General features: G+C 36.6%; 1 protein-coding gene across 5 annotated transcripts in view; it reads left to right on the plus strand.

Moving 5' to 3' along the window:
- SWT1 (SWT1 RNA endoribonuclease homolog) overlaps positions 1-24,194 on the plus strand; it is a 143,266-nt gene that overhangs the window by 95,925 nt on the left and 23,147 nt on the right. For all 5 annotated transcript variants that reach the window (XR_006356270.1, XM_044000692.1, XM_044000691.1 and 2 more), the window contains exons 17-18: positions 11,964-12,030; positions 22,436-22,500. Coding sequence is in view for 4 of the 5 variants with exons in the window: in XM_044000692.1 (XP_043856627.1) it covers positions 11,964-12,030; positions 22,436-22,500 (132 nt within the window). In the remaining variant the exon portion in view is untranslated. The remainder of the gene's footprint in view (positions 1-11,963; positions 12,031-22,435; positions 22,501-24,194) is intronic.

A 24,194-nucleotide genomic window follows, 5' to 3' on the forward strand; every position in this document is an offset into this window, starting at 1 on the left:
TAATGAATATTGATGCAAAATTGTTAAATGTATATTAACAAATAGGCTTTATTAGCATTGTAAAGAGTTTATATACTATGACCACCTTGGATTTATACCAGGAATGCATATTTTGTTTAATGTTAGGAAATCTCTAAACATAATAGATCTCATTAATAGAAAAGCAATAAAAATAATAAAATAATATATAGATAGATGCAGGAAAAAGCTTTTAACAAAATATAATACCCATTACTGTTAAAAACATTAAAAAGCATAAAAATATATGGACTCTTTTTTTTTTTTTTTTGGTGGGGCAGTTGAGTGACTTGCCCAGGGTCACACAACCAGTAAGTGTCAAGTGTCTGAGGCTGTATTTGAACCCCGGTCCTCCTGACTCCAGGGCCAGTGCTTTATCCACTGTGTCACCTAGCTACCCTAGACTTTTTCTTAGTTTTTTGTTTTTTGATTTTTTTGGTGGGGTAGTGAGGGTTAAGTGACTTGCCCAGGGTCACACAGCTAGTAAGTGTCAAGTGACTGAGGCCAGATTTGAACTCAGGTCCTCCTGAATCCAGGGCTGGTGCTTTATCCACTGAGCTACCTAGCTGCCCCCAACTTTTTCTTAATATGGTGAATAATATCTTTCTAAAATCAGCAGCTTTTCCAAGAAGATTGGCACAGATCATTTCTCTCTGATAGAGTTCTAGAAATGCTTGTTACACAATAAAACCTGAAAAATGAATTTGAGGGAGTACGTATAGATTAAGAGAAAACAAAATTATCATTTTTCTGCAGCTATTTGCTGCTGGTCTTGTTCATTCGTGTCCAACTGTTCACCATTCTGTGGCCTCCTTATGGAACTCCTTAGAGTCACCTAAAAATTAATCGAAACGATAATTTTTGCAAAGGTGTAAGGTAGACAATAAATTCACAAAATTATCAGCCTTTCTGTATATTCCCCCCAAAACCAGCTGGAAGTGATAGAATAGTTTTGTTCACAGTAAGTACATAATGTATAAAATACTTGGGAGTCTGCTTCCTGAGACACAAATAGGAATTATGTGAACACAGCTAGCTATAACACAGAGCAGAGCTACACAATCGGAGATCGCATTCGGAGATGATTAATTATTAATGTGCCCTGTCACTGTACCAAAAGTGACAGTGTGACTACCTCATTTTACTTATTCGGTGCCGTACCAATCAAAACACCAAAGGGTTATTTTGTAGTGGGCTGGAGGCACAGAAATGGCTGGAAGTTAGGATGGAGATGCCAGATAGGAAGAGAAATAAAATAACAGGAGTGAAACTTTTTTTTTTTTAAATTACAAAGAGCAGAAAAATTTGGAGGAAGGTATATATGTTGATATCATCCCTTGTTCATGGTTCTCTTTCTTGGGGCCATCATTTATGTTGACTTTTTTTCTAGAAATGTTGTAAAAAAAATTATCAACTATAACTGCTAATCTGAAAACTTATAACTTGACTGTCTGAAAAATTATAGCTAGCTGAAGAATTATAACTGGGTCGTAAGTCCCTTCATGGTCGCCATTCAGTGTAAAAAATATTTATTAACTGGGGCGCCTAATCTGTGAACTCCTGGCTGGCTTTCTGACTGCTTTTAATTTAATATTGGAAGAACCAATTGGGAGGCTCCCCTTCCCCCCACTGCCTCCCAGACTGATAAGCAAAAGCCTTTTTTTTTAAAAAGCAGGATTTATTTATATGAAACAAACTTAGAATTAAATACAAAGAGAAATATGACCTGTGAATTTCTGCCAACTAACTCTCCACTTTCTCTTTTAACTTTCTCTCCTGCTGCTGCCTGTGCTTAGAACCCATGAGCTGTGTGTCTCCTTTCTCCATCTTGCCCTTTCCCAGTCAAGCCGCTCCCCTCTTAGCTGAAAGCTGCCCTGCATCTCCTTTCTCTGTAGCTGTCCTCCCCGTGTCTTCTCCTATGTCCCCCTTTTACTACTTCTGCTCCTGAATATAAACCCTTCTTTCTCACTGGACCCTCGGGCCTCACCGCGCCCACGTGCTTGCCAAGCTAATTCGCTGGCCACTCCCAGGGCTGAGGGCTGGGCTGAGGAAGCTGGTGCTTGTGTGAGGCTTACTTGAGCATCCCCACTAAGGGGAGGCCAGACTTCCATGCTGGGCAGTTTCATGCTGGGCAGTTTCGGGAGAGCCAGTCACTCTGGAGGAGGGGGGGGGGCTGTTTGGGGCTACTGAGGCTAATTTCAACAGCTCACATTGTCCCTCTTCTATCTTTTAGCTGGGGTGGTAAATAGAGCTCTGGAGGGAGAAGCAAGAAGACTTGAGTTCAAATCCAGCCTGACACTTACTAGCTATGTGACACCGGGCAAGTGACTTAACCTCTGTCTGCCTAAATTTTCTCAATGTGAAATGAGGTTTTTAATAGCACCTATGTTACAGAGCTCTTGTGAGAATCAAATGAGATATTTGTAAAGCACATAGCACAGTGCATGGCAGCTTAATAAATGCCTTTTCCTTCCTCCCATCTCTCAGCTTAATGGAGACCAGCTGCTGACTTGGCAGGATAGTAGAGTGCCCCTAATAAATTCCTCAGGTTGGCACTTAAGCCATCAAGTCCTTATTCTTGGACTGTCTGTACATATTATCTAAATTTGAGGCCAGGCAGAAGACAGGCAATGAGAAGGACAATTAGACAGCAGACGTACATACTCAAGACAGTGTTTAGGAAATTTCTGTGGGGGCAGATTCTTCGTTTGAGAAATGTGGTTTTAGGTTGGTTTAATATTTACATAGAATATATGTAATAATTAATCAAAGGGCTACCATCCACCTATCAATTTAACTGTAATACCTTAACCCTAGCAACATGAATATTTTCTTACCCAGCCTTTTTAAATGATGTAATAATTCATATTGGTTGTTCTTCTGTGGGTTCATTTTAGAATATTCTGGTAAGCAGAAATGATAATCAATTTTACTTTATACAGTCAAAACCCTTATTATCCATGTTTTCCAGAAAACATGACTTTTTTCACAAAGAAACTTTTTTTTTCCCTGAAAGAAAGTTGAGTTATAAATTTTGGATTGGGAGAAAGGGACTTTTAACTTTGCCCTTTTGGGCCAGTGGCTGGTGCCAAGGGTGTTTTCAAATTAAAAAAAATTTTTTTTTACTAAATGCCAAAGCATTGATGGTTGCCAGGAAGATCTTGTTTCAGCCAGTAAAATTAACTTTTTGGTTTCCAGAATCAAGTATGTCTCACCATGAAGTCTTTGAAAATTTATTCCACAAAATTCATTTGCATAGAAACATGGGTTACATTTCCAGTAAGATATTTTCTTATTTGAATTTTTTTTCATCCCAGTTCTCTTCTGTTAAAATTCATGCTTCTGTTTTTGATTTTTGTCCTTTATCAGTAGATATATTGAAAGGAGTTAAAATACATAATTTTCTTTGAAAATTACCCAGATCCTGCCTGGGTTTGTATGTCATTAGGTATTACTAGAAATACAGTTAATCTGAGTATTACTGTTTGTTGGCATTGACTCATTAGGAGGGGTGAGATTAGGCTAAAAGTATTTATGGATTGCAAATTTAGAAAGAATGTCTGTTAAGTGGGGCAGCTAGGTGGCACAGTGGATAAAACACTGGCCTTGGATTCAGGTGGAACCTGAGTTTAAATCCAGCCTCAGACACTTGACACTAGCTGTGTGACCCTGGGCAAGTCACTTAACCCTCACTGCCCTGCAAAAAACCCAAAAACAAACCAAAAAAAGAATGTCTGTTAAGTGATGAAAGAGATCCCATGTTTATTTTATAAATAATTTAGAACTGTATCTCAGAAATGGAAACACATAACTATTTGAATATGCATAGAACACCAGTGTCTGTTTTTGAATCTTCTTTTTACCTCACTTGCTCTTGTGGGTCAGTAGGTATTTATGTATCTGTAGGGCACATGGTGTACCAGGAATTATCATTGCTGTTCAGAGGACAGAAGGGAAAGGAAAAAAAGAGCAGGCACTTGACCAATCTACCTGAGGGAAGAGAAAAAAACCTTCCTGGCAGGCATGTAGAAAATGTCTTTTGTTTGCCTAAGCCAATAAAGAGTGGTTCAGTGACTTTATTGATTACTTAATAGTAACAAGTATATAATAATAGGGGTACCTTCTGCCATAGGAAACATGTGGTAAGGAAATACCTTTGTAATCCAAGGTATATATGATTATCACTATCTCTTGTTTGTTCATAAATTCTTCTCTCCATAGATCTGAGAGGTAAACTATTGCTTCCTCTCTTAATTTACCCATGATATCACCCTTTATGTCTAAATCATGTATCCATTTTGACCTTATTTTGCCATACAGATAATCACATTCTTTACTGCCAGAAGGTTTACAAAGCACTTAGTTTATAACATAGTAGAAATATTCTAATCCCTAGTTTATAAATGAGGAATGCAGCTAAAGGGGCGTCAGGAAAAGCCTCATGTGGGAGGTAGAACCTGGGCTGAACCTTGAAGGAAGCTGGGTCCAAAGAAGGGTTGAAGAGGTCGGGGGTACAATTAGCCCTTGCAGAACACTCAGACTGCAATGTGAAGGAATACCAAGTAGGCTGATTTGTCCCAAACCTAGAATGCCCAAAGGGTAATAATGTGCAATGTGCCCCCAAAGTGGTCTGGAGCTGTTGTTGATAGGAGTTTTATGTGCTAATCTGAGGAGTTGGTGTTTTATCCTTATGACATAATGGAGATGCTGGACCTTTTGAGTGACAGTATTCAGAACTTTGTGTTAGGAGTATTATTCTAAAAGCTCTTTAGAGGATAGAGTGAAGAATAAGGCAAGGACAACAGTTAGGAAGTTGATGAGGGCCTAAACTTGTATTCTCTGACTAGAAAGGTATGGAAATTTTGAAAGAATAACCTTATAGATTCTCATAGAATTTTAGAACTGGAAGGGACCTTGGAAAAGGTCATCTGGTCTGATCCCCTCATTCTATAGTTGAAGAATCTGAGGTCTGCATTAAGATAAGTGATTTTTCCTGAGGTTATACAGCAAGTTATTATCTGAGCCAAATTCTCAGATGACAAACCCCCCAGTACTCTTGTCACTACACTCTACTGTTAAAATTAATGTTGATTTTTACTGGAAATAATCAAGACACTCGTATAAGTTGATTTCATTCATAAATTTGGTAATAATGTTCGAAATCAAAACCTATTTTCTTACTTCTGTTTCTCAGAAATGGTTCCAAATTCCCAAGATGATAAATTTTTTTGAGTATTTGGACTTTGTCTTATACACTAGTCTGCCTCTCTTGTTCCTCCTATGTTTCTATACAGTAGCATATAGTAAGAGTACTTATTTATAAGAGTACTTTACTGAACTGAATTTCTTTGCCTTTATCTCAGATACAAAAACTAGGGCTATCTATTTACAAGTAAAAACTGGCCAAATTCCTGTTGAGGCAGTAACAATTTTTATTTTTGCTTTTTAAATGATGTTTATTCTGTGATTTTTTGTTACTTAAAATATTGCCAGTGCAGAATCTTTTTTAGGAGTTTTATTCTAAGAATCTTTTGTTTGAAGACTAGTGGAAGAGGAGTAATGAGAAAGTTATACATGCACAAGACTGACCTCTAAAGAATTTGTGCGTGGGATATTATTAAGGCATATAAATCTGTAGAGATTTTTCACCATTTTAAATTTTTTCAGATGCTTTTAAACAACCTCTATAGTGAACTGCCCTTTAAAAAAAAAACTGGGCTAAATTTTTCATTTATAACATTCAAGAAGAGCTGGACTACATGATTAGTAAACTTGACCCAAAGATGTTGATTTGATATCAGCAAATAATACCAAGACTAAGTCAAGTCTGTTGTGTGTGGTTTACCTCAAAATATACCATAAAATAATTGATATTTGTTTTTAATCAGTTTTTTGGGGAGAGCAGTGTGTTAATAATAAAATTTTCTAGCACTTGCTGTGGTCTAGTCACTGTGCTAGTAAATGCTTTACAAATATATATTTCAGGGGCGGCTAGGTGGCGCAGTGGATAAAGCACCGGGCCTGGATTCAGGAGTACCTGAGCTCAAATCCGGCCTCGGACACATAACACTTACTAGCCGTGTGACCCTGGGCAAGTCACTTAACCCCAATTGCCTCACTAAAAAAAAAAACAACAAAAAAACCAAAACAAAACAAACCCAAATATATATTTCATTTTATCCTCACAATAACTGTATGAGCTAGGTACTATTATCGTCCCCATTTTACAGTTGAGGAAACTAAGGCAAGTAGAAGTTAGATTACCAGTGTCTGAGGCTGTATAAAAACTCACTACACCACCTAGCTGCCTAGCAGTGTTTTCATGTTCATTTATTAACAGATTCTTAAAGAAACACCTCATTAGGATACTTTCACATGTTTTTGTTAACTTTGAAAGTATATTTGTATACTTCCCAAATATGCTTCTTTTCTTTTAACCCTCTTGCCTTCAGTGGGCCACAGTGGTGAAAACATCACTTATGTCCCATGGTCTTCAGTTTCTTGACCCAGGAGTTCATCATTAACAGTGCTTTCAATACCACTGCTAGGTTTATATCCCAAAGACATTCCAAAAAAGAGAAAAAGACCTTTTTGTACAAAAATACTTATAGCTTCTCTTTTTGTGGTGGCTAAGAATTGGAAATCAAAGGGATGCCCATCAATTGGGGAATGGCTAAACAAGCTGTGGTATATGATTTTGAAACACATTTCTTTTTCTTTCTTTTCTTTTTTTGCTGGACAATGAGGGTTAAGTGACTTGCCCAGGGTCACACAGCTAGTAAATGTCAAGTGTCTGAGGGTGGATTTGAACTCAGGTCCTCCTGAATCCAGGGCCAGTGCTTTATCCACTGTACCACCTAGCTGCCCCCCTGTGATATATGATTTTGATGGAATATTATTGTGCTATGAGAAATGACAAGCAGGATGATTTCAGAAAGGCCTGGAAAGACTTGTATGAACTGATGTATAGTGAAATGAACAGAATCAGGAGAACGTTGTACACAATGAAGAACTGTGAATGACTTAACTCTTCTCAGCAATACAATGATCCAAGACAATCCTAAAGCATTAAAGATGAAATATACATACTATCCACCTCCAAAGAAAGAAATGATATTGAACACAGACTGTAGCATGCTATTTTTCACTTTTTTTCATTTTTTCTTTTATTCGAGTTTTCTTGTACAAAATGACTAATAAGGAAATGTTTTACATAATCGCAAATGTATAACCCGTATCTGGTTGCTTACCGCCTCAGGGAGTGGGAAGGGGAGGAAGAGAAGGAAGGATAGAATTTGGAACTGAAAACTTAAATAAAAATGTTTATTATTAAAAAAAAATTATTTTTAAGCTATTGACATGAATTTAAAAAAAAAGTTGGAAAAAAACACTCTAAATACCCACAATGCTTTCAGCTTTCTTCTCGTAATAATATTTGTCTCCATCACAGTTTCCAGAAGTGGGGACTTGTCATTAGGTTTGATCATTCTTGGGTGTCCTATATAAATGCTCCATGAAGTTAGTGTACTTCTCTACTCTTCTTGCCAGGTTGATTTATTATCACTTAGCAGTAATTAATTAATAAGCATTTTATTCACTGCCTGTTATATTCCAGGGAGCATGCCAAGAATACAAAGGCAAAAATGAAAGTCTCTCCCCTCAAGGAGCTATTCTGTAAAGGGCAAAACCATATGCATATGGCATATAAGTATAAAAAATAAATACAAGGCAAAATTTTTAGGGGGAAGATTGTAGCTGAGAGAATCAGGGAGGATTGTGTGTAAGGTGGCATTTGCACTCAGTCAACTTGCCTGGGACTGTCTGGGAGAGCTTCTTGACCATGAAGTTGTTTAAACAGTGGAGGAACGTGGTTACATCTCTACTTATGGAAAATTACTTTGGCAGCAATGTGTAGTATGGACTGAAGTGGTGAAAGACTTTCCATGGTGAGACCACTTAGGAGTAGTAAAAGACAGGGTGTGTGTAGTGAGAGCACAGTCTTGACAAGTAGTGAAGAGGGCCTAAATTAAGGCAGTAGCTGTATGTGTGGAGACAACAGGTCAGATGTTGTTAAGGTAGAAACAGTAAAATTTGGCATCTGATTAGGTATGTAGAGTGAGTGAGGGAACATGAAGAGACCAAGATAATACTGGAATCACAAACTTGGGAAATGGAAAAGGAATAGAGTGCCTTTGATAGAAATTATAAAGTTTACAAGTGGATAGGATTTTTTTCTTTTGAAAATTTTTTTATTTTATTTTTTCCACTTACATGGTAGGTTTTGATAGGAAAATAATTAGTTCATTAGCTCTTGAGGGCAAGAACTGTTTTTTCTTTTCTTTGTATTTCTAGCACTTAGTACTCTTGCTGTTCAGTCATTTCAGTCATGTCTGACTGTGACCCCATTTGAGATTTTCCTGGCAAAAATACTGGAGTGGTTTGCCATTTCCTTCTCCAGCTCATTTTACAGATGAGAAAATGGAGGCAAACAGGGTTAAGTGATTTGCCAAGGTCACAGAGCTAGTAAGTGTCTGAGCCAGATTTGAATATCAGGAAGATTCATCTTCCTAACTCCAGGCCTGGAATTCTATCCATTGCATTACGTAATTGCCCCAGCACTTAGTACAGTGCCTGGTAAATAGTAAGTGCTTAATAAATGTTTGCTGACTTGACTTCCGGATACATTGAGCTTGAGATCACTATAAAACATTCAGCTGGAAACATCCACTAAACAGTTGGCAATGTGGGCTTCAAGCTCAAGTAGAATTTTGGCTAGCAGGTAGGCAAATTCTGAAGATGAATAAAATTTCCAAACCTGATTAACACATCTGAAGAGGGAAACCTGGCTGAGTAGATTAGAAGGAGGTATCTAGCAGGTTTGAAACAAAGGATCCAGGATATGGGAATGGTTGGATTAATTTGACTGAGAAGTCACAAATCCAGAATAGATCAAATTAGAGTGTTTTCAACATTCTAGACAGCTCTTGTGACTTACCTAGTTTAGCCCTTATAGGAGCTTGCCTGGGTAGGGTTTCTTGATAGTATGTCAAGATAAAATATGGTATCCAGGACTGAATAATATTCCATGTTTAGTTTGACCTATACAGAATATGTGAAACCATTTACTACTCTTTGATTAATTCATCCTGAAACCTCATTGGCTTTCGGCAGCTATCTAAGGAATGCTGGTTGATGGATTTCTTTGAACCTTGAGGATGGGCTCTATTGGTATATATTGGTTCTGTATAATTCTATTTCATCTCTATTCTGTTGAATATTTTTAGTAATGATTTGGATAAAGACAGCCTGATTATCATATTTTCAGTTAACAGAAATTGGGGAGAGTTGTCTTTTTATGTAAGAATAATAATATAAAAGTACCTTGATAGATAGGAAGAAGTTATATCTAAAAATCTGAAATTTAATGAATATGTATTGTAGTTTTATTCATTCATGCATTAATTCATTAATTAACTTATTTATTTACTTATTCATTCATTCATTTTGGTTTTGTTTATTTTTGTTAAACATTTTCCATTATGTGTTTTATTTATATATATATATATATATATATATATATATATATATATATAAATATATAAATATATTTTCGGGGGGGGGTGAGGCAATTGGGGTTAAGTGACTTGCCCAGGGTCACACAGCCAGTAAGTGTTAAGTATCTGAGGCCTGATTTGAACTCAGGTCCTCCTGACTCCGGGACCAGGGTTCTATCCACTGCGCCATCTAGCTGCCCCTCCATTATATTTTAAACTGGTTAGGGCCCCACTTGGGAGTTTGTTACCTCTAGTTGAGACCATAGTTTGTGTGAAAAAGACTTCTTCATTTGTATTAATATAAATATAATTTTGGAAAAGAAGGTTAGCAGTTACCCCACTCTACTCTTCTGATTATAGCAACACTGGTATATTTATTATGTTCAGGATGGGGCACCACGTTTTTAAGGAAAACATTAGTTCAATTTAGAAAATACTTGGTAAGCTACAATGTGCAAGGCACTATACTCGTCACTAGAGTACAACTAGAGATGACCTGGAATCATTATGGGGACTCAAAACCATATCACCATATTATACCATGCTTCAGTTTCACATCCCATTTAGCTATCACATCAACCCACTTAAGCCATCTCACCATCTGCCTGCCACCACTGACCTCCTTCCCACTTGGACCAGCATCTTCCATAGCAGACCTAAGATTCATACACCCCAGATTTCCTGAATCCTGCCCCATAGCTGTGAAAGTTAATGCACTCATTTTCGCAGCTTCAGTCCTAACTCCTAACCCATTAGAATGATGACTGAGACGTCAAACTGGCCAACTACTGGATGGGCCTAGACACCAGCCTGTGCTTCAGCTTTATGTACCATCTAGCAATACACCCAGTCCATCTCACCGCCCCTCCTCTTCTCCCCTTTCCTTGCTTTCTACCTTCTCAAAACAAAATTCCCTTTTCTTGCAGTCTGTCCTTCAGTATATGTTGTCTTCTCTTAGTCCTTTCACTTAAGAAGCTTACGTTCTATCTCTTTTTGTGATCTTTGTGTTTTCATTACTTATTACAAAGCCTAGTACATAGTAAGTTCCTAATAAATAAATATCCATCCATTCACTCATCCAGCCATTAATTACTTCCTTCATTTATTCATGGAAGCAACTGTTGAAGGAACTGGGGATGTTCAATGGCTTCAGATATTTATAGGGCTTTCGGAATAGGGTTTGGAATTCTCATTCTCTTTCTCCAGAGGGAAGAACTAATTGAATAGTTACTACCTCCATGACTGATCCTTCTTTTCTGGTAGAGAAGGAAATTTTCCTCTTGACAAAAGAATTAAACGTTACTATCAGAATATAAAAAGAATGACTCTTTGGCTGCCAGTAGGAATCTCATATCCAGGGTCAAAAAGAAAGTGGCTGGTGGTTACTGACTGGCCAGACAGGCTGAGAAGAAGCCCAATCACCCCCTGGGCCATGCTGTAGTTTGGAACAGTGTGTCCTGGAAGCAGCAATATACTTTAAGAAGGACTTAAAAGCCAAGAAATAGGCGACCAAGATGAGCAGGCAGAGAAAGCAGCAGCCCATTGAAAACTTCTTTGGGGGAAAAGTTGACTAAAATATCCCTTCAGAAGAAGAAGATAATAACACAGTCAAAGCTCCAACATCCAAAGCTTCCAAGAAAAATATGAATTGGTTTCAGGCCATGGAAGCACTCAGAAGGGACCTTGAAGAGAAAGTAGGAGAGATAGAAGGAAGATTTAGAGAGATGGAGGAAAGAATGGAAAGAGAAATGAGAGCAATGCAGGAAAGTCATGAGAAAAAAGTCAACAGTTTGAAAAGCCAAATGGGAAAGGAAATAGAAAAGCTCTCTTAAGAAAATAATTGCCTAAGAATTAGGATTGAACAAATGGAAGCTAGTGACCTTATGAGAAATCAAGACATAGTAATGCAAATCCAACTGAATAAAAAAATAGAGGGCGATATGAAATATCTCCCTGGAAAAACAGCTGACCTGGAAAACAGATCCAGAAGAGATTATTTGAAAATCATTGAACTACCAGGAATCTCATATCCAGGGTTACCCTTACTTTGTTGTTTTTGTTTGAGTAATATATTTCTCCATGAATTAATATAATTTTCCATATTTTTCATAATCAAATTAATGTTGAGCCTTTTATAACTTCTCTGAGTCTCAGTTTCCTCATCTATAAAGTGGTAATGGATATTTGTGGTATCTAATAGTTATTTTTGTGTGACCTAAATGACATTGTGTTTATTAAGTGCTTTATAAACTGTAAAGTGGTAAGTATAAGTTAATATTGCTTTCATGAAAATATCATTAAGATTACCATACAACTGTACTTTATAGCCATATTATAACCTCTAGGATAATCTTTTAGAGAAATGACTAATTTTGTTTTTCCCTATTTCAGGATTTTGGCCCCACACAGTTGTTATCAAGATATTGAGACCCTTTATAACTTCCTAGTGACTAATGAGGTATGGGAGATTCTTTACTTTTTTTTCCTCTTTTCCAAAACAAATGGCTTTAATGTGAAATATCTGATTGTGGATATAAGCGATAGAGGAACACTGATGGGGAGATTTTATATATATATATATATACATACATACATACATATATATACATACACATATATATGCATATATATACACATACATACATACATATATACATACATATGACATCTATTAGGAGTTTTGCTAACCACCTGTGTGGCCTTGGGTAGAAAACTTATCTATATCCGAGTTTCTGTGTCTCTGAAATGAAAAGGGTGAATTACATTATTTCTAAGGTCCTTTCTAGCTCTGAATTCTGTGATTTTAAATATGCAATAAAAGCAAATAAATTTATTCTAATAATAATTTAAAACTTTTATTACTTTGAGTGTATGATGCTTCAGTACCTGTTATTTGATCATCAGTCACATACCTCCCACCTTCACTTTCTTAACCAGGATATACATTGGAGGCTTCAATATAACATAATTAATTTTCTTGAGTAGAATTTTTTGGTAGTTGTTGATTTATCCTAAAGGTTTGAGTTCCAGAAAGACATTAAGATATTTTATGGTCAAACCTTTAAGAGCAGCACAGATCCTGAGGGTAACATTATGATTGAAAATCCAGAGCGTTGTTTGAGTTCCTGTATTTCTCCCCATTCCCCCTAAGTGTTCCTTAAATCTACTTATATGCTCTCTTTTTTCTTTTTTTTGTTCTAGGTTTAGTTTATACTGTTTTTATTTCTCGTTGCTTAAAGGTATCCTAGGTTGCCTTTACATTCTAACATTCCAAATTTGCAATCATGATTCATTTTTTTTTAAATTTTTTTACAAGAGAATAAAATGCTAGACTTCTGCATAATTTATTGTAAGTTTGAGAAACTTTTAACCAAGTCCCTCTTTTTTCTAGCAAGTCAAATCTTTTAACTCTGTTTCTGAGTTTCTTTAGGTCAGATATTTATTGTCTTGTCTTTAAATGAGACTTCTTTCATACAAAGACTATCCTTTTTTTAAATGTAGTTTCGATTAGTCATTAGTATTTAATACAGTCTTTCTAGTTGCTAAAGATACTGTATGTGTGAGGAAGGGGTCATTTCATTTGACAATCTTCACCTCAGCTACCCGCGGCCCTCTCAAACTGCCATTGTGCTAACATTGGAGCTGATGGATCTTGTCTATAGTATCACCTCTAGTATGGTATAGTAGAAAAGAATGATAGACCCAGTCAGAATACCTCAATTCTAGACCCAACTTTACCAGTTAACCTAACTGTCTAACTTTTTGTTACTGCCTTCCATACACATTGAATTCCAGACAGACTGGACAATATTCTTTTCTGCACTTTTCCTTTTTATTCATGAGAGTCCACATGTCCAGAGTGGCTTCCATCCTCATTTTTGTCTTTCAAAGTCCTAACAATCCCTTGAAGACTAACTCAAAACCTACCTTTTCCAAGAACCCTTGATCTTTCTCCCCTGTACCCTAACCTCACAAAGCATTTTGTAACTTTGTAACTCTAATTTACCTATCATGTATTGCTGTGTATTGAGGGACCATGGTTTATTCCTAATAATAACTTAACTTTCTGTACTACTGTAATGCTTACAAAGTACTATTCTTACAGCAATAGTGTGAAGTAGTAGTATCAGTTTTAGAGATGAGAAAACTGAGTTTCAAAACATTTAAGACACGTTTGTAGAGTTAGAGCTAGGATTCAAATTAAAGTCTCTAAATTTAAAATATATTATTTCCATTGTATTATAGTAGTTTTTTTGGTGAGGGGAGGGGGGGGGCGAGGCAGTTGGGGTTAAGTGACTTGCCCAGGGTCACATAGCTAGTGTCAAGTGTCTGAGGCTGGATTTGAACTCAAGTCCTCCTGACTCCAGGGCCAGTACTCTATCTACTGTGCCACTTAGCTGCCCCATGTATTATAGTGTTTTAATAAATACTTGAATTTTGAAGTAAACTTTTATTAGCTGTATGATCTTTGGCATCACTTAAACTTTAGTCCTTAATCATTTCATTTGTAAAGTGAGAGGAGTGGACCAGATGGCTTATAATATCCTTTCCAGCTTTAAAAAGTTCAGTGAACCTATATTGCTATTAAAGATATTTTTAGAAGTGTTTGTGTGTATGTGTGTATATATACATACATATACAGAAATACTTATGTATGCATGTGTATTGCTAACTTGTACATTTTGATCGTGGATAGCTTGTCTTATGTCTTAAGCACAGATGGTAGTGGCACCTAAACTCAGTTTAATCTACAACAAATTAAGAACTTTACCTGTTGTTCTTTACCATCTTAAAGAAAGCTTTCTCGGAGTAATTATAAATGCTTAAACTCTCATTTTTCATGCTTAAATTGTCAAGCTCAGAGTGTCTTCCAGCAGATTATCTGCCTCCACTGTCATTCCTCCTCTCCTATCTTCAATCTTTCCCTAGCTATTTTGGCTTCTTCCCTGCTGCCTCCATACATGCCCGTGTATCCTCTAGCCTTTGTAACGATTGGAATGATGCCACCTGCTGGATACTTACTGTAGAAGAGTTCTGCCCATGAAGTGAAGGTCTTTGAGGGCAAGACCAGGAGTCTTTTCTTTGGCGTCAGGAAGTGACGTGGGCTAGTGGGAGGAGGAAGGAAGAGACTGAGTCTCTTTTCCTGAGGACGCTGGTGGAGAGAGGAGCTAGAAATGTGCTCTCCCTTTAATAGATAGAGGAATCTAGGCCTTTCTCTCTCTTTACCAAATTCTTATTCTCCTTAATAAATGGTTAAAAATCTAACTCTTGCTAAAGCTTATAATTTATTGGCGACCACTCATTAGATATTTTAGACAGTTTAGCTAGAATTTTAGCTCTTAACACCTTAAAAAAAGTCTCATTTGATGTGATCATCCTAGCTAGCTATCATTCTATTTTTCTTCTCCCTCACTGTTCTACTCCTTGAGATAGCCATTTGTACCCCAAGACTCTTAATTCCTTACCTCTTATTTCTAACCAGTCTGCACTCTGACTTCCTACTTCATCATTCAGCTAAAACTGTCTTTTCTGTTGTTCCCAGTGATGTTTCTTACTTGCTAAGTTTAATGTCCTCTTTTCAGTCTTTTAACCTTTTGTATTATTGACAATGTTGAGCACCTCCTCCTAAATACTCTCTCCTATCTCAGTGTTTTTTTCCTACCTTTCTGACTGATCCTTCTACATTTCCTTTGCAAGTTCTTCATCCATATCATGGCCACTAAAAAGAGGTTGTCCCCCAGGGGCCCCTTCTCTTTCCCCACTACAGTATGCTGTCTCGTTTGATGATCTTATTAGTTTCAGTTATCATCTCTGTGAAGATGACTCCCTCCCATGTTTATATTTCCAGCTCTAGTACCACATGACCGATTGATTGCCTTTTAGCCATCTCAAACTGTATGATGCATAGACATTTTAAATTCAGCATGTTCAAAACAGAACTCATCTTTCCCCCCAAATCAATCCCTCTTCCAAACTGTTATTATTGTTCTAGATACCCCCATTCTCCCAGGTTAGCAACTGTAGCATCATTTTCAACTCCTTACTCTAACACATTTAATTTATTGACAAATCTTGTCATTTCAGCCTTTATGTTTTCACTCATGTACATTCCCTTCTCTCCACTTATGTTGCCCCCACCATCCTAATTTGAGTGCTCAGCACCTCTATCCTTGACTATTATAATAGTGTTCTCATTGGTCTTCCTATCTCAAATCTTTCCTAATTTCATTCTATCCTCTGTTTACCTACCAATATGAGTTTTTTTCAAGTGTAAATTTCCAAATTCAGTGAGTCCCAGAGGCACCCTGTTACCCGTAGGATTATATATAAAGTCTTCTGTTTGGTATTTAAAGTGCTTCATAACCTGACCCTTTCCTACATTTTTAGTCTTCTTACATTTTATCCTTTATGAATTCTGTAATCCAACTACTCTGGCCTTCTTTCTTTGAACAAACACTCTGTTACTGTCTCCTATGTCTAGAATAATCTATCTCCTTAACTTCACCTCTTAATATGCCTTGCTTCTTTGTTCAAGACTTAGATCAGTTCCCACCTTCTGTAGCAGGGCTTCTTAAACTTTTTCCATTTGCGACCCTTTTAGCCTACATTTTTACATCACCCTGAGTATATAAGTATATAAAATAGTTATACTTAGCCGTTTACTGTTGCCAAATTTTTGTGACCCACAGTTATGTGACCCCCCCCCCCCCAATATGGGGTTGCAACCCACAGTTTAAGAAGCTTTGTTCTATAGGAAGCCTTTCCTTGTACCCTCAGCAGTTCCCTCCCTCCCCTTTCTTTCTCCTCTTCTTTCCTTCCCTCTTTCCTTTATTCTTCTCTTCCTTTCTCTCTCCCTTCTTTTCTTCCCCCCTAATTCCCAAAGATTACCTTTCATCTATTCTGTATCTAATTTATTTATAATGATTTACATGTTATCTCCCTGACATATGAAGGAACTTAAATTCTTGTCGACCAGCTGACAATTTAAGTTGTTGAAATCATATGTGCTACTCTGTAATAGTATCTAATACTTGGTATTCATTATACAAACTCATATTCCACAAGCCATACATGAAAATAAATCCTGTAACTTAATATCATAGAGTCTCAATGTTACAAGAGACTTTAGAAATCATCTTATCTAATTCCTCCCAAAATTTAATTACAACATCTGCTAATTTGTAGTCACACTTAATATATTTCCTAATAATTTCATTTTGTAGCATAAATTAAATTTCTAGTATATTTGAAAATATGTCAGATGTGTACTTTAATCCAATTCTGTCCTTTGTGACCTAATGGATATAATAGTTAGCATCACATACGTAATAATAAAAATAGTGAAATAAAACATTTCTAGTTAGACTATACCAATTTTTACATTAATTTGGGGTAGTATGTTCAGAAGAACAATTAAAATTAACCTGTAAATCAGTTATGCTTCTTTAAAGAGTATCTCTTTGGGCACTTTCAGGTTCAAGGAATCATCTTGTATTTCAGGTATATTAGATACATATTCAGTTTTTTAACTTATTTTTGTTTTTTGTTTTTGTGGGGCAATGAGGGTTAAGTGACTTGCCGAGGGTCACACAGCTACTAAGTGTCAAGTGTCTGAGGCTAGATTTGAACTCAGATCCTCCTGAATCCAAGGCTGGTGCTTTATCTACTGTGCCACCTAGCTGCCCCCTCTTTAACTTATTTTTACAACAGTTGTCAGATGTTTTCCAACTTTGGTCTAATAATAAATTTTGTATTTTAAAGGACATTTATATCATCATATAGACATCAAAAATTTTATTAACTAACTTAATATGACTCAGGTCAGTTTTTATTTATATACCTATCTCCTACAGAAAAAAAAAAAGATCAGAGAAATTATTTTTATAATGTCTCTGACAGGAAAAACACAGTACCAGTTTATTTGTCCCAAGAACAAGCAGACATGAATTATGTGGAGACCCCTTCCAAAGAAGGAGCTCAAAGACTCTCTCTTTCTGAGGGTATATAAGGTTTCTTTTTTCACTGGTTACAGGGTATTATCATACAAATCAACCTAAAAGCAAATTCTGTGACCAGAATGGATGTAATGCAAATCAGCTTAACAATTTCAGTTATAACAAGTATATAGGAAATATCAGTCAGTTTGATAGTTCAACTTAACAGAAACACTATGATAAGATTATATGATTCCAAAGAAAAGAGTTTGGCAAGGAGGAGGACTCGCAAATGTTTTTACAAGATATAGGTAGGGACTTACTATCCTGGGGAAAGAAGTCAGCAGATAGGGACTTATCTGCTAGCTATCTGGGTTTAATTTAAGGTTCAGTTAAAGGGCATTTTGCTCCTATTAATCCAGGGTTTCATAAAATTCTTTTGGATAATAAGGCAACTCCATCAAATCCAGGTGGTCCATATATTCATTGTAACACTCATTAGTACCTATTCATATTTTATGTACCAAATATACTTTACAGTAACAAAAATGCATTGCTTTTTATAAAAGCAATTCTATAAATCAGACTCTTCATTAAGATAGACTAGCTATGGGGTAGCTAGGTGGCGCAGTGGATAGAGCACAGGCTCTGGAGTCAGGAGTACCTGAGTTCAAATGTGGCCTCAGACACTTAACACTTACTAGCTATGTGACCCTGGTCAAGTCACTTAACCCCAATTGCCTCACTTTAAAAAAAAAAAGATAGACTAGCTATTTTCCCTCTTTTTCAGAACTACTAAGATTTTCTTATGGTATTAAATGAATTTTAACAGTAACAAATCACAATAATATCTTAAAATGTGTATCTTGTCAATAAACAATTCATCCATGACATTATATTCTCATCCACAGAACTCTGTCTCCTGTGCCTCAGTGACATTGAGTTAAGCCTGAAATTTTCTAGTCTGTCAGCAAAAGAGTAACTGATGGATCTTACCAGAAATGAAAAGTTGAGAGTATAATCTCAGGGATCAGTCAGCCAAGCTAAATTTAGAGATTTTCATTACTAAACTGGTCACAGAATAATGAATTTTTTTTAACCATATTAACTCATGAAGACTATCCAGTAACGCCTCAAGGGATCGTGATCTGTATTAGTGAAAGGAATACTCAACTCAACAATGAACAAGATCTTGGATGCTTGACTTCTGTTATATCAGGATCAGTGTTTCACCAAACCTAGTAGTTGTAAGGAACCTTAGAAAATAACTAGTCAAAGCCAGAAGAGATTTTCCTCGACAACATACCTAAGCTTTCTTCTTTTCAACTTCTACCCCGTTAGTATTAGTTCTGCCTTTTGGGGCCAAGAACAAGTATAGTAGCCTCTCTTCCATGTTACAGCCCTTCAGATATTGAAGAAAACATTCTTGTTCATCATTGGTATTCTTCCTAGTTTAATTGTCATCTCTTATGAATTAGGGGACCTCTTCACTTTCCTGACTGCTTTCCTTCAGAAACTCTCCAACTTTCCAATGTCCTTCTTATATAGTGCCTAGAACTGAACGCAATATTCTAATAATTGTGTTCTAACAGACAGCATAGAGTGGTACTATCACCTCCTAGTTCCTGAAAGTTATGCTTTTCTTAATGTAGCATAAGATTGTATTACTTTTCTTGGTTGCCATATCACACCATTAGTTCATAATACATTTTCAATCCATTAGAATGTCAGATGAATTACTGTTTAGTCACATACACACCACTTTTCTACTTGTACAGCTGATTCTTTAAATCCAGGCCTAAGACTTTACATTTGTTCCTATTAAATTTTATAAAATTCAGTCCTGTGTTCTAACCTGTCAATATAATTTTTAATCTTGACTGCCATCCAGCTTGTTAGCTGTCCCTCCCATCATTATATCATCTACAAATTTGACAATCATGCCATCTGTGTCTTTATCCAAGTCATTATTAAAATATATTCAACAACACATGGTCAGGGATTTCCACAGAAGGCCTCCTTCCAAGCCATTCAACCAATTTCAGATCCACTGAATTGAACTGTCATCTAACCCACATCTCTCTTCCCTTCTACAGGAGTAACATGAGAGATTTTTTCAAATGTTTTGCTATAATCTAGATGAATTATATCTACAACATTCCGCCAAATACTAATATAGTTATCATGACAAAAAAGAAAACTACACTAGACTGGCATATGATCTTGATGAAACTTTGCTGGCTTTCTCTGATCACCATTTCCTTTTCTAGATGTTCAATAACCATTTCTTTAATAATATGGTTTAGAATTTTGCCCAGAATAAAGGTTAAGCTCACAGGCCTATCATTTGCAGGCCCTCTCCTTTTTTGACTTTGAAAATTAGGTCAGCATTTGATCCAGTAGTAGCTCTCCAACTCTCCACAGTCTTTCTTTCTTTTTCTCTTTTTTTTTTCCTTTCTCTCTTTTTTTTTTTCTCTCCACAGTCTTTCAAAATTGACTGGCAATCACTTGAGTCAATCACTGGCTCTGCAGTCACACCTACTAGTGCTCTTTTATATCCTGGGATATAGTTCATCTGAGCCAGTAAATTAGGGCTACTGACTGCAGCAGTTAGAATGAGTGCTCCCTACAGTGCACAACTATCTTGTGTCTGAGGACGGGTTTTGGCTGGGATCCCCCTTGGTCCAGGGGTTATGCTTTGTCCACTGTGTCACCTAGCTAGGTGATGACATCTTTAGGGTTAAATTGAGGGGTGAAGGGAATGTACTGGGGGAGGGGGAAGGGCAGAGGTGAAATCCCACATGAAAGAAACAGGAAAAGGCTTATGAAGTGGGGGAAGAAATGGGAGAGGAGCAGGGCAATAAATGAATTTTACACTCATCAGAAAAACCTTAAACTCATCAGAGCTGCCTCTAGAGGGACTAACACACACACACACCCCCAACTGGGTGGAGTAATCTATTTAATCTGGGCAGTAAATGAGTCTAACACTCATCAGAATTGGCTCAAAGATCATCTCATTAGAATTGGCTCTAGGAGGGAATAATAATAATGTACACACTCAGTTGGGTGGAGTAATCTCTCTAATCCTGCAGGAAAATAGGTGTGGAAGGAGATAAAGAGAGAGGGGCAAAAGAAGGAAGGGCAGAGTGGGGGAGGGGACAGATAGAAGCAAATCCCTTTTGAAGAGGGATAGGATGAAAGAAGATGGATAATAGAATAAACATCATGGGGAAAGGAATTGGATGGAAGGTGTTAACCTGGAAATTAAGGAAACAATCAATACTGGAGAAAATAAGGTCTTTGTGGGTACAAAACGCTGCAGAGGAACCATAGCTCATGGTATTGCAAAGCTCCGAAGCTAGGAATACCCAAAGATGGAAAACTAGGACAGGGTTTTTATGAGGTAACAGAACAGAGGGAGCTATGAAACTACCCTTGGGAAAGGTAGGTTTCTCTCGGACAGAAACTATTTAATGTAAATGAATCTTTTTTACATAATAACCTAAAGTCTAGGAAGTAAGCTTGGGAATTTTTGGGAGGGGTTAGTTTGCTTGGGGGAGATCCATAAGAGGTCAAGAGTCTGGCAATGACAAAGACTGGTCGGCCCAAGGCAATTCATTTGTCTGGGAAAAAGGGGACTGGGTGGAGAATCAGTTCTCAGTAAATTTTGCCGTTCTCCGAGGGAAACAGTTATCAATAGTAATCATGAAAAAGTGGGGAAAATTGTACAAAAAATATTTATAGCAACTCTTGGTGGAGACTGAGAATTGAAAATCAAGGGAATGTCCATCAATTGAGTAATGATGGAATATGATTGTAGTGTAATGGTCTTGTGCTACAGGAAATGACAAACAAGATGATCCCCGAAAAACCTGGAAAGACTAATGAACATCAATGTATAGTGAAATGAGCAGAACTGGGAAGACAGTGTGTATAGTGACAGCAGTATTGTTCAATGAGCAATTGTGAATGACTTAACTACTCTCAGCAATGCAATGATCCAAGACAATCCCAAGGAACTAATGAGGAAGCTTACTGTGCACCCCCATAGAAAGAACTGATAAAAAAGAACACTTGTGGATTGTACATATATAACCTAGTTGTGATCTTGTGGAGGGGGGAGGAAAGGGAGGGAGGGAGAAAAATTTGGAACTCTAAATCTTATGAAAATGAATGTTGAAAACTACCTTTACATGTAACTGGAAAAAATAGAATAAATGTTTGTTGCAAAGGGAAAAAAAAAATTAAAAAAAAAAAAAGAATGAGTGCTCCCTGAGTTCATTTAGAAATGGGGAAACTTGATCACTTTCTCTTATCCACCTTAATTCCTTTATTTTTTGGCAAATTTCTCTCCAAATGAATGATCATAAGGTAACCCAGTGTCTTCACTAGAAAGAAAAAGAAACCTATGTATAAGACCTGTGTGTGCAAAAAAGGTTTACAAAAGGATATCCTCCTCAGCTGGCTAGAGATTGGAATGGGATGTGTCAGGCCACCAAATCTGTCTCCAATTTGGGGGGGTGGTGTGACAGTGCTGAAGTTGGCTTCTCTGCTTTCCCCCAGAACTGCAGGAAAGGTCCAATCTCTGATGTATGTTAGAAATGCGCTTTCATCTTCAGAGGTTCCAGTGCTGTCAGATACTTTTACTTCCAGCTCTGTGCTTTGTAATCCTTGTGCTAACTAATTAGTTGGGGAGAATGTTTCCTAATTTGTTCAAATTTAGCTTATATGAGGAATGTGGAGGGTCTTCTTTATGATGTTAGATGTATTGTGGGTACAAAACGTTACAGTTTAGTCATTTTTATTGAATATTTAGATATTTTAACTCCTTCCACCTCAGTGTATTGGGCGGTTCTTCCTGGGTTCTCACTAGTCATTTGATGTAGTGTGCAATTTAAATAATTATACTTTTGCTCTTTTCCTTAGGCAAATAATTGTATCAAATTTACTGCCCAGGAACTTTATGAATGCGTGTCACAGGCTGAATATCGGTAAGTCATCTATGGTATAAATCTGTAATCAGAGTAAACCTGTTGGAGTAAAAGTTACTTTGAGCAGCTGTAAATTTTCTACTTACCTTGAGCTGCTTTGATTTTAGACTGTTCTCATCTCATATTTAACTAATTTTCTCTCTTTGCTCTAAGTCCTGAAGTTGATGGTTGTGTTTTATAATGAATAATTATTTTGACAGAAAACACTGAATAATAAAGCAGATCCAGCAGTTGTCAGATCATTATTATGTAGTTTTTGCTTCCATTTTATAGTTGGTTATCATGTTTCTCCATTCTAATTATTTGTGCCTAAATTTTCACATAGGCTTGCTTAAAAGCCAGTAAGGATGTCACTGTTTTCCTTGAAATAGTGCTTTCTTCTATGTAGTATTCTGGCTCTGTTCCCTCACTTTTTCTCAACTAAGGCAATTTCTAAGATACCTATAGCTTATTAAAGCCAAGACACCAGTTCTTCACTTGAAAAATTGAAAATGCTTTATTTAAATGTTTTTCTTTCCATCTAAGACACAACTGCATAGTTTTTTTACAAAAGAAAGTTATGGCCTTTTGTTTTTTCCTTAGTTTGGATCTGTTAAATGCCTAGATTCTACAGTAATACAAATGATAATAATCACTCATGTTTATATGGCACCCATATGAATATTGGTTTGGCATGGACAATACTAATTTTATTCATGAGGATAGTGAGTCCCAGAAGGGTTAAGTGACTCAACAAAGGGTTAATCTGGAACTTAAAGTAGGGAGTTCTGGTTACAAGTCTATCACTTTTTGTAAAGGTAAAGCTAACCTAGAGTAACCGAACATGTTATATATCAGTTTTAACTTTTAGGGTGATTTTAGGGTGAAGTGTTACTACCATGTAAAGAGGAATATTCTTAAGGTCTATTAATTACTGAAAGGCAGTTTCTTATAGTGGATAGAGTTGACATTGGAGTCAGGAAGATCTGGGTTCAAGTTTTACTTCTCATATATGTTCTTATATGTGACACTGGGCAAGTCACTTAAACTTCTTAGTTCCCCAGGCAACTCTCTTATACTGTAAATTGCACATAAGGTGCTGGCCTAGATTGGTAGAGGGTGTTTCCTCACCTGGTTGTTCCTTGTACCAATGAAATCTCACATTTAGTCCCTATCCCCGATTTATTATTATTTAAAGTATGATATTGTACTTTCTTTCCTGGGTGGGGGGAGAGGAAAAAAAATAAAAAGAATAAATATGATCATCCTTTTCTGTAGCTGAAACTGTATGAGTGCATGCAGTAATAAAGTTAAATGAAAGCTGCTTCTATAAAATGTAGGCTTCATAAATCAAACGAATCTGATGATTTCAAGCCAACATAATGAGAAAAACATGTCTTTCTACATAGGTATATATTTGGGGTTTGTGGATTTAGGGTTCATATGGAAAAGCATAATGTATCTTCTAGTTTTTGTATCATTTCTGAAGGTGATAAAAATATGTCAGATGGCTCTGTTATTATGCCAAGTAAAATTACAAGCAATTTAAATAAAAAGCAATATTCCTTAAAGGAAAGACAACTTTTTCCAACATGTCTAAAATATTTGGATTTTAGTTTCCTTTTTGACTAATGTCTTTTTGCATTTATGAATTTATTTCTTTTATGCTAGCTGTATTTTTAGGGTAATGATCACTGACATGGGGCTTAGGATAA

The sequence above is a fragment of the Dromiciops gliroides genome, chromosome 4 (genome assembly GCF_019393635.1).
Source record: "Dromiciops gliroides isolate mDroGli1 chromosome 4, mDroGli1.pri, whole genome shotgun sequence".
In the NCBI taxonomy this organism is placed as follows: Eukaryota; Metazoa; Chordata; class Mammalia; order Microbiotheria; family Microbiotheriidae; genus Dromiciops; species Dromiciops gliroides.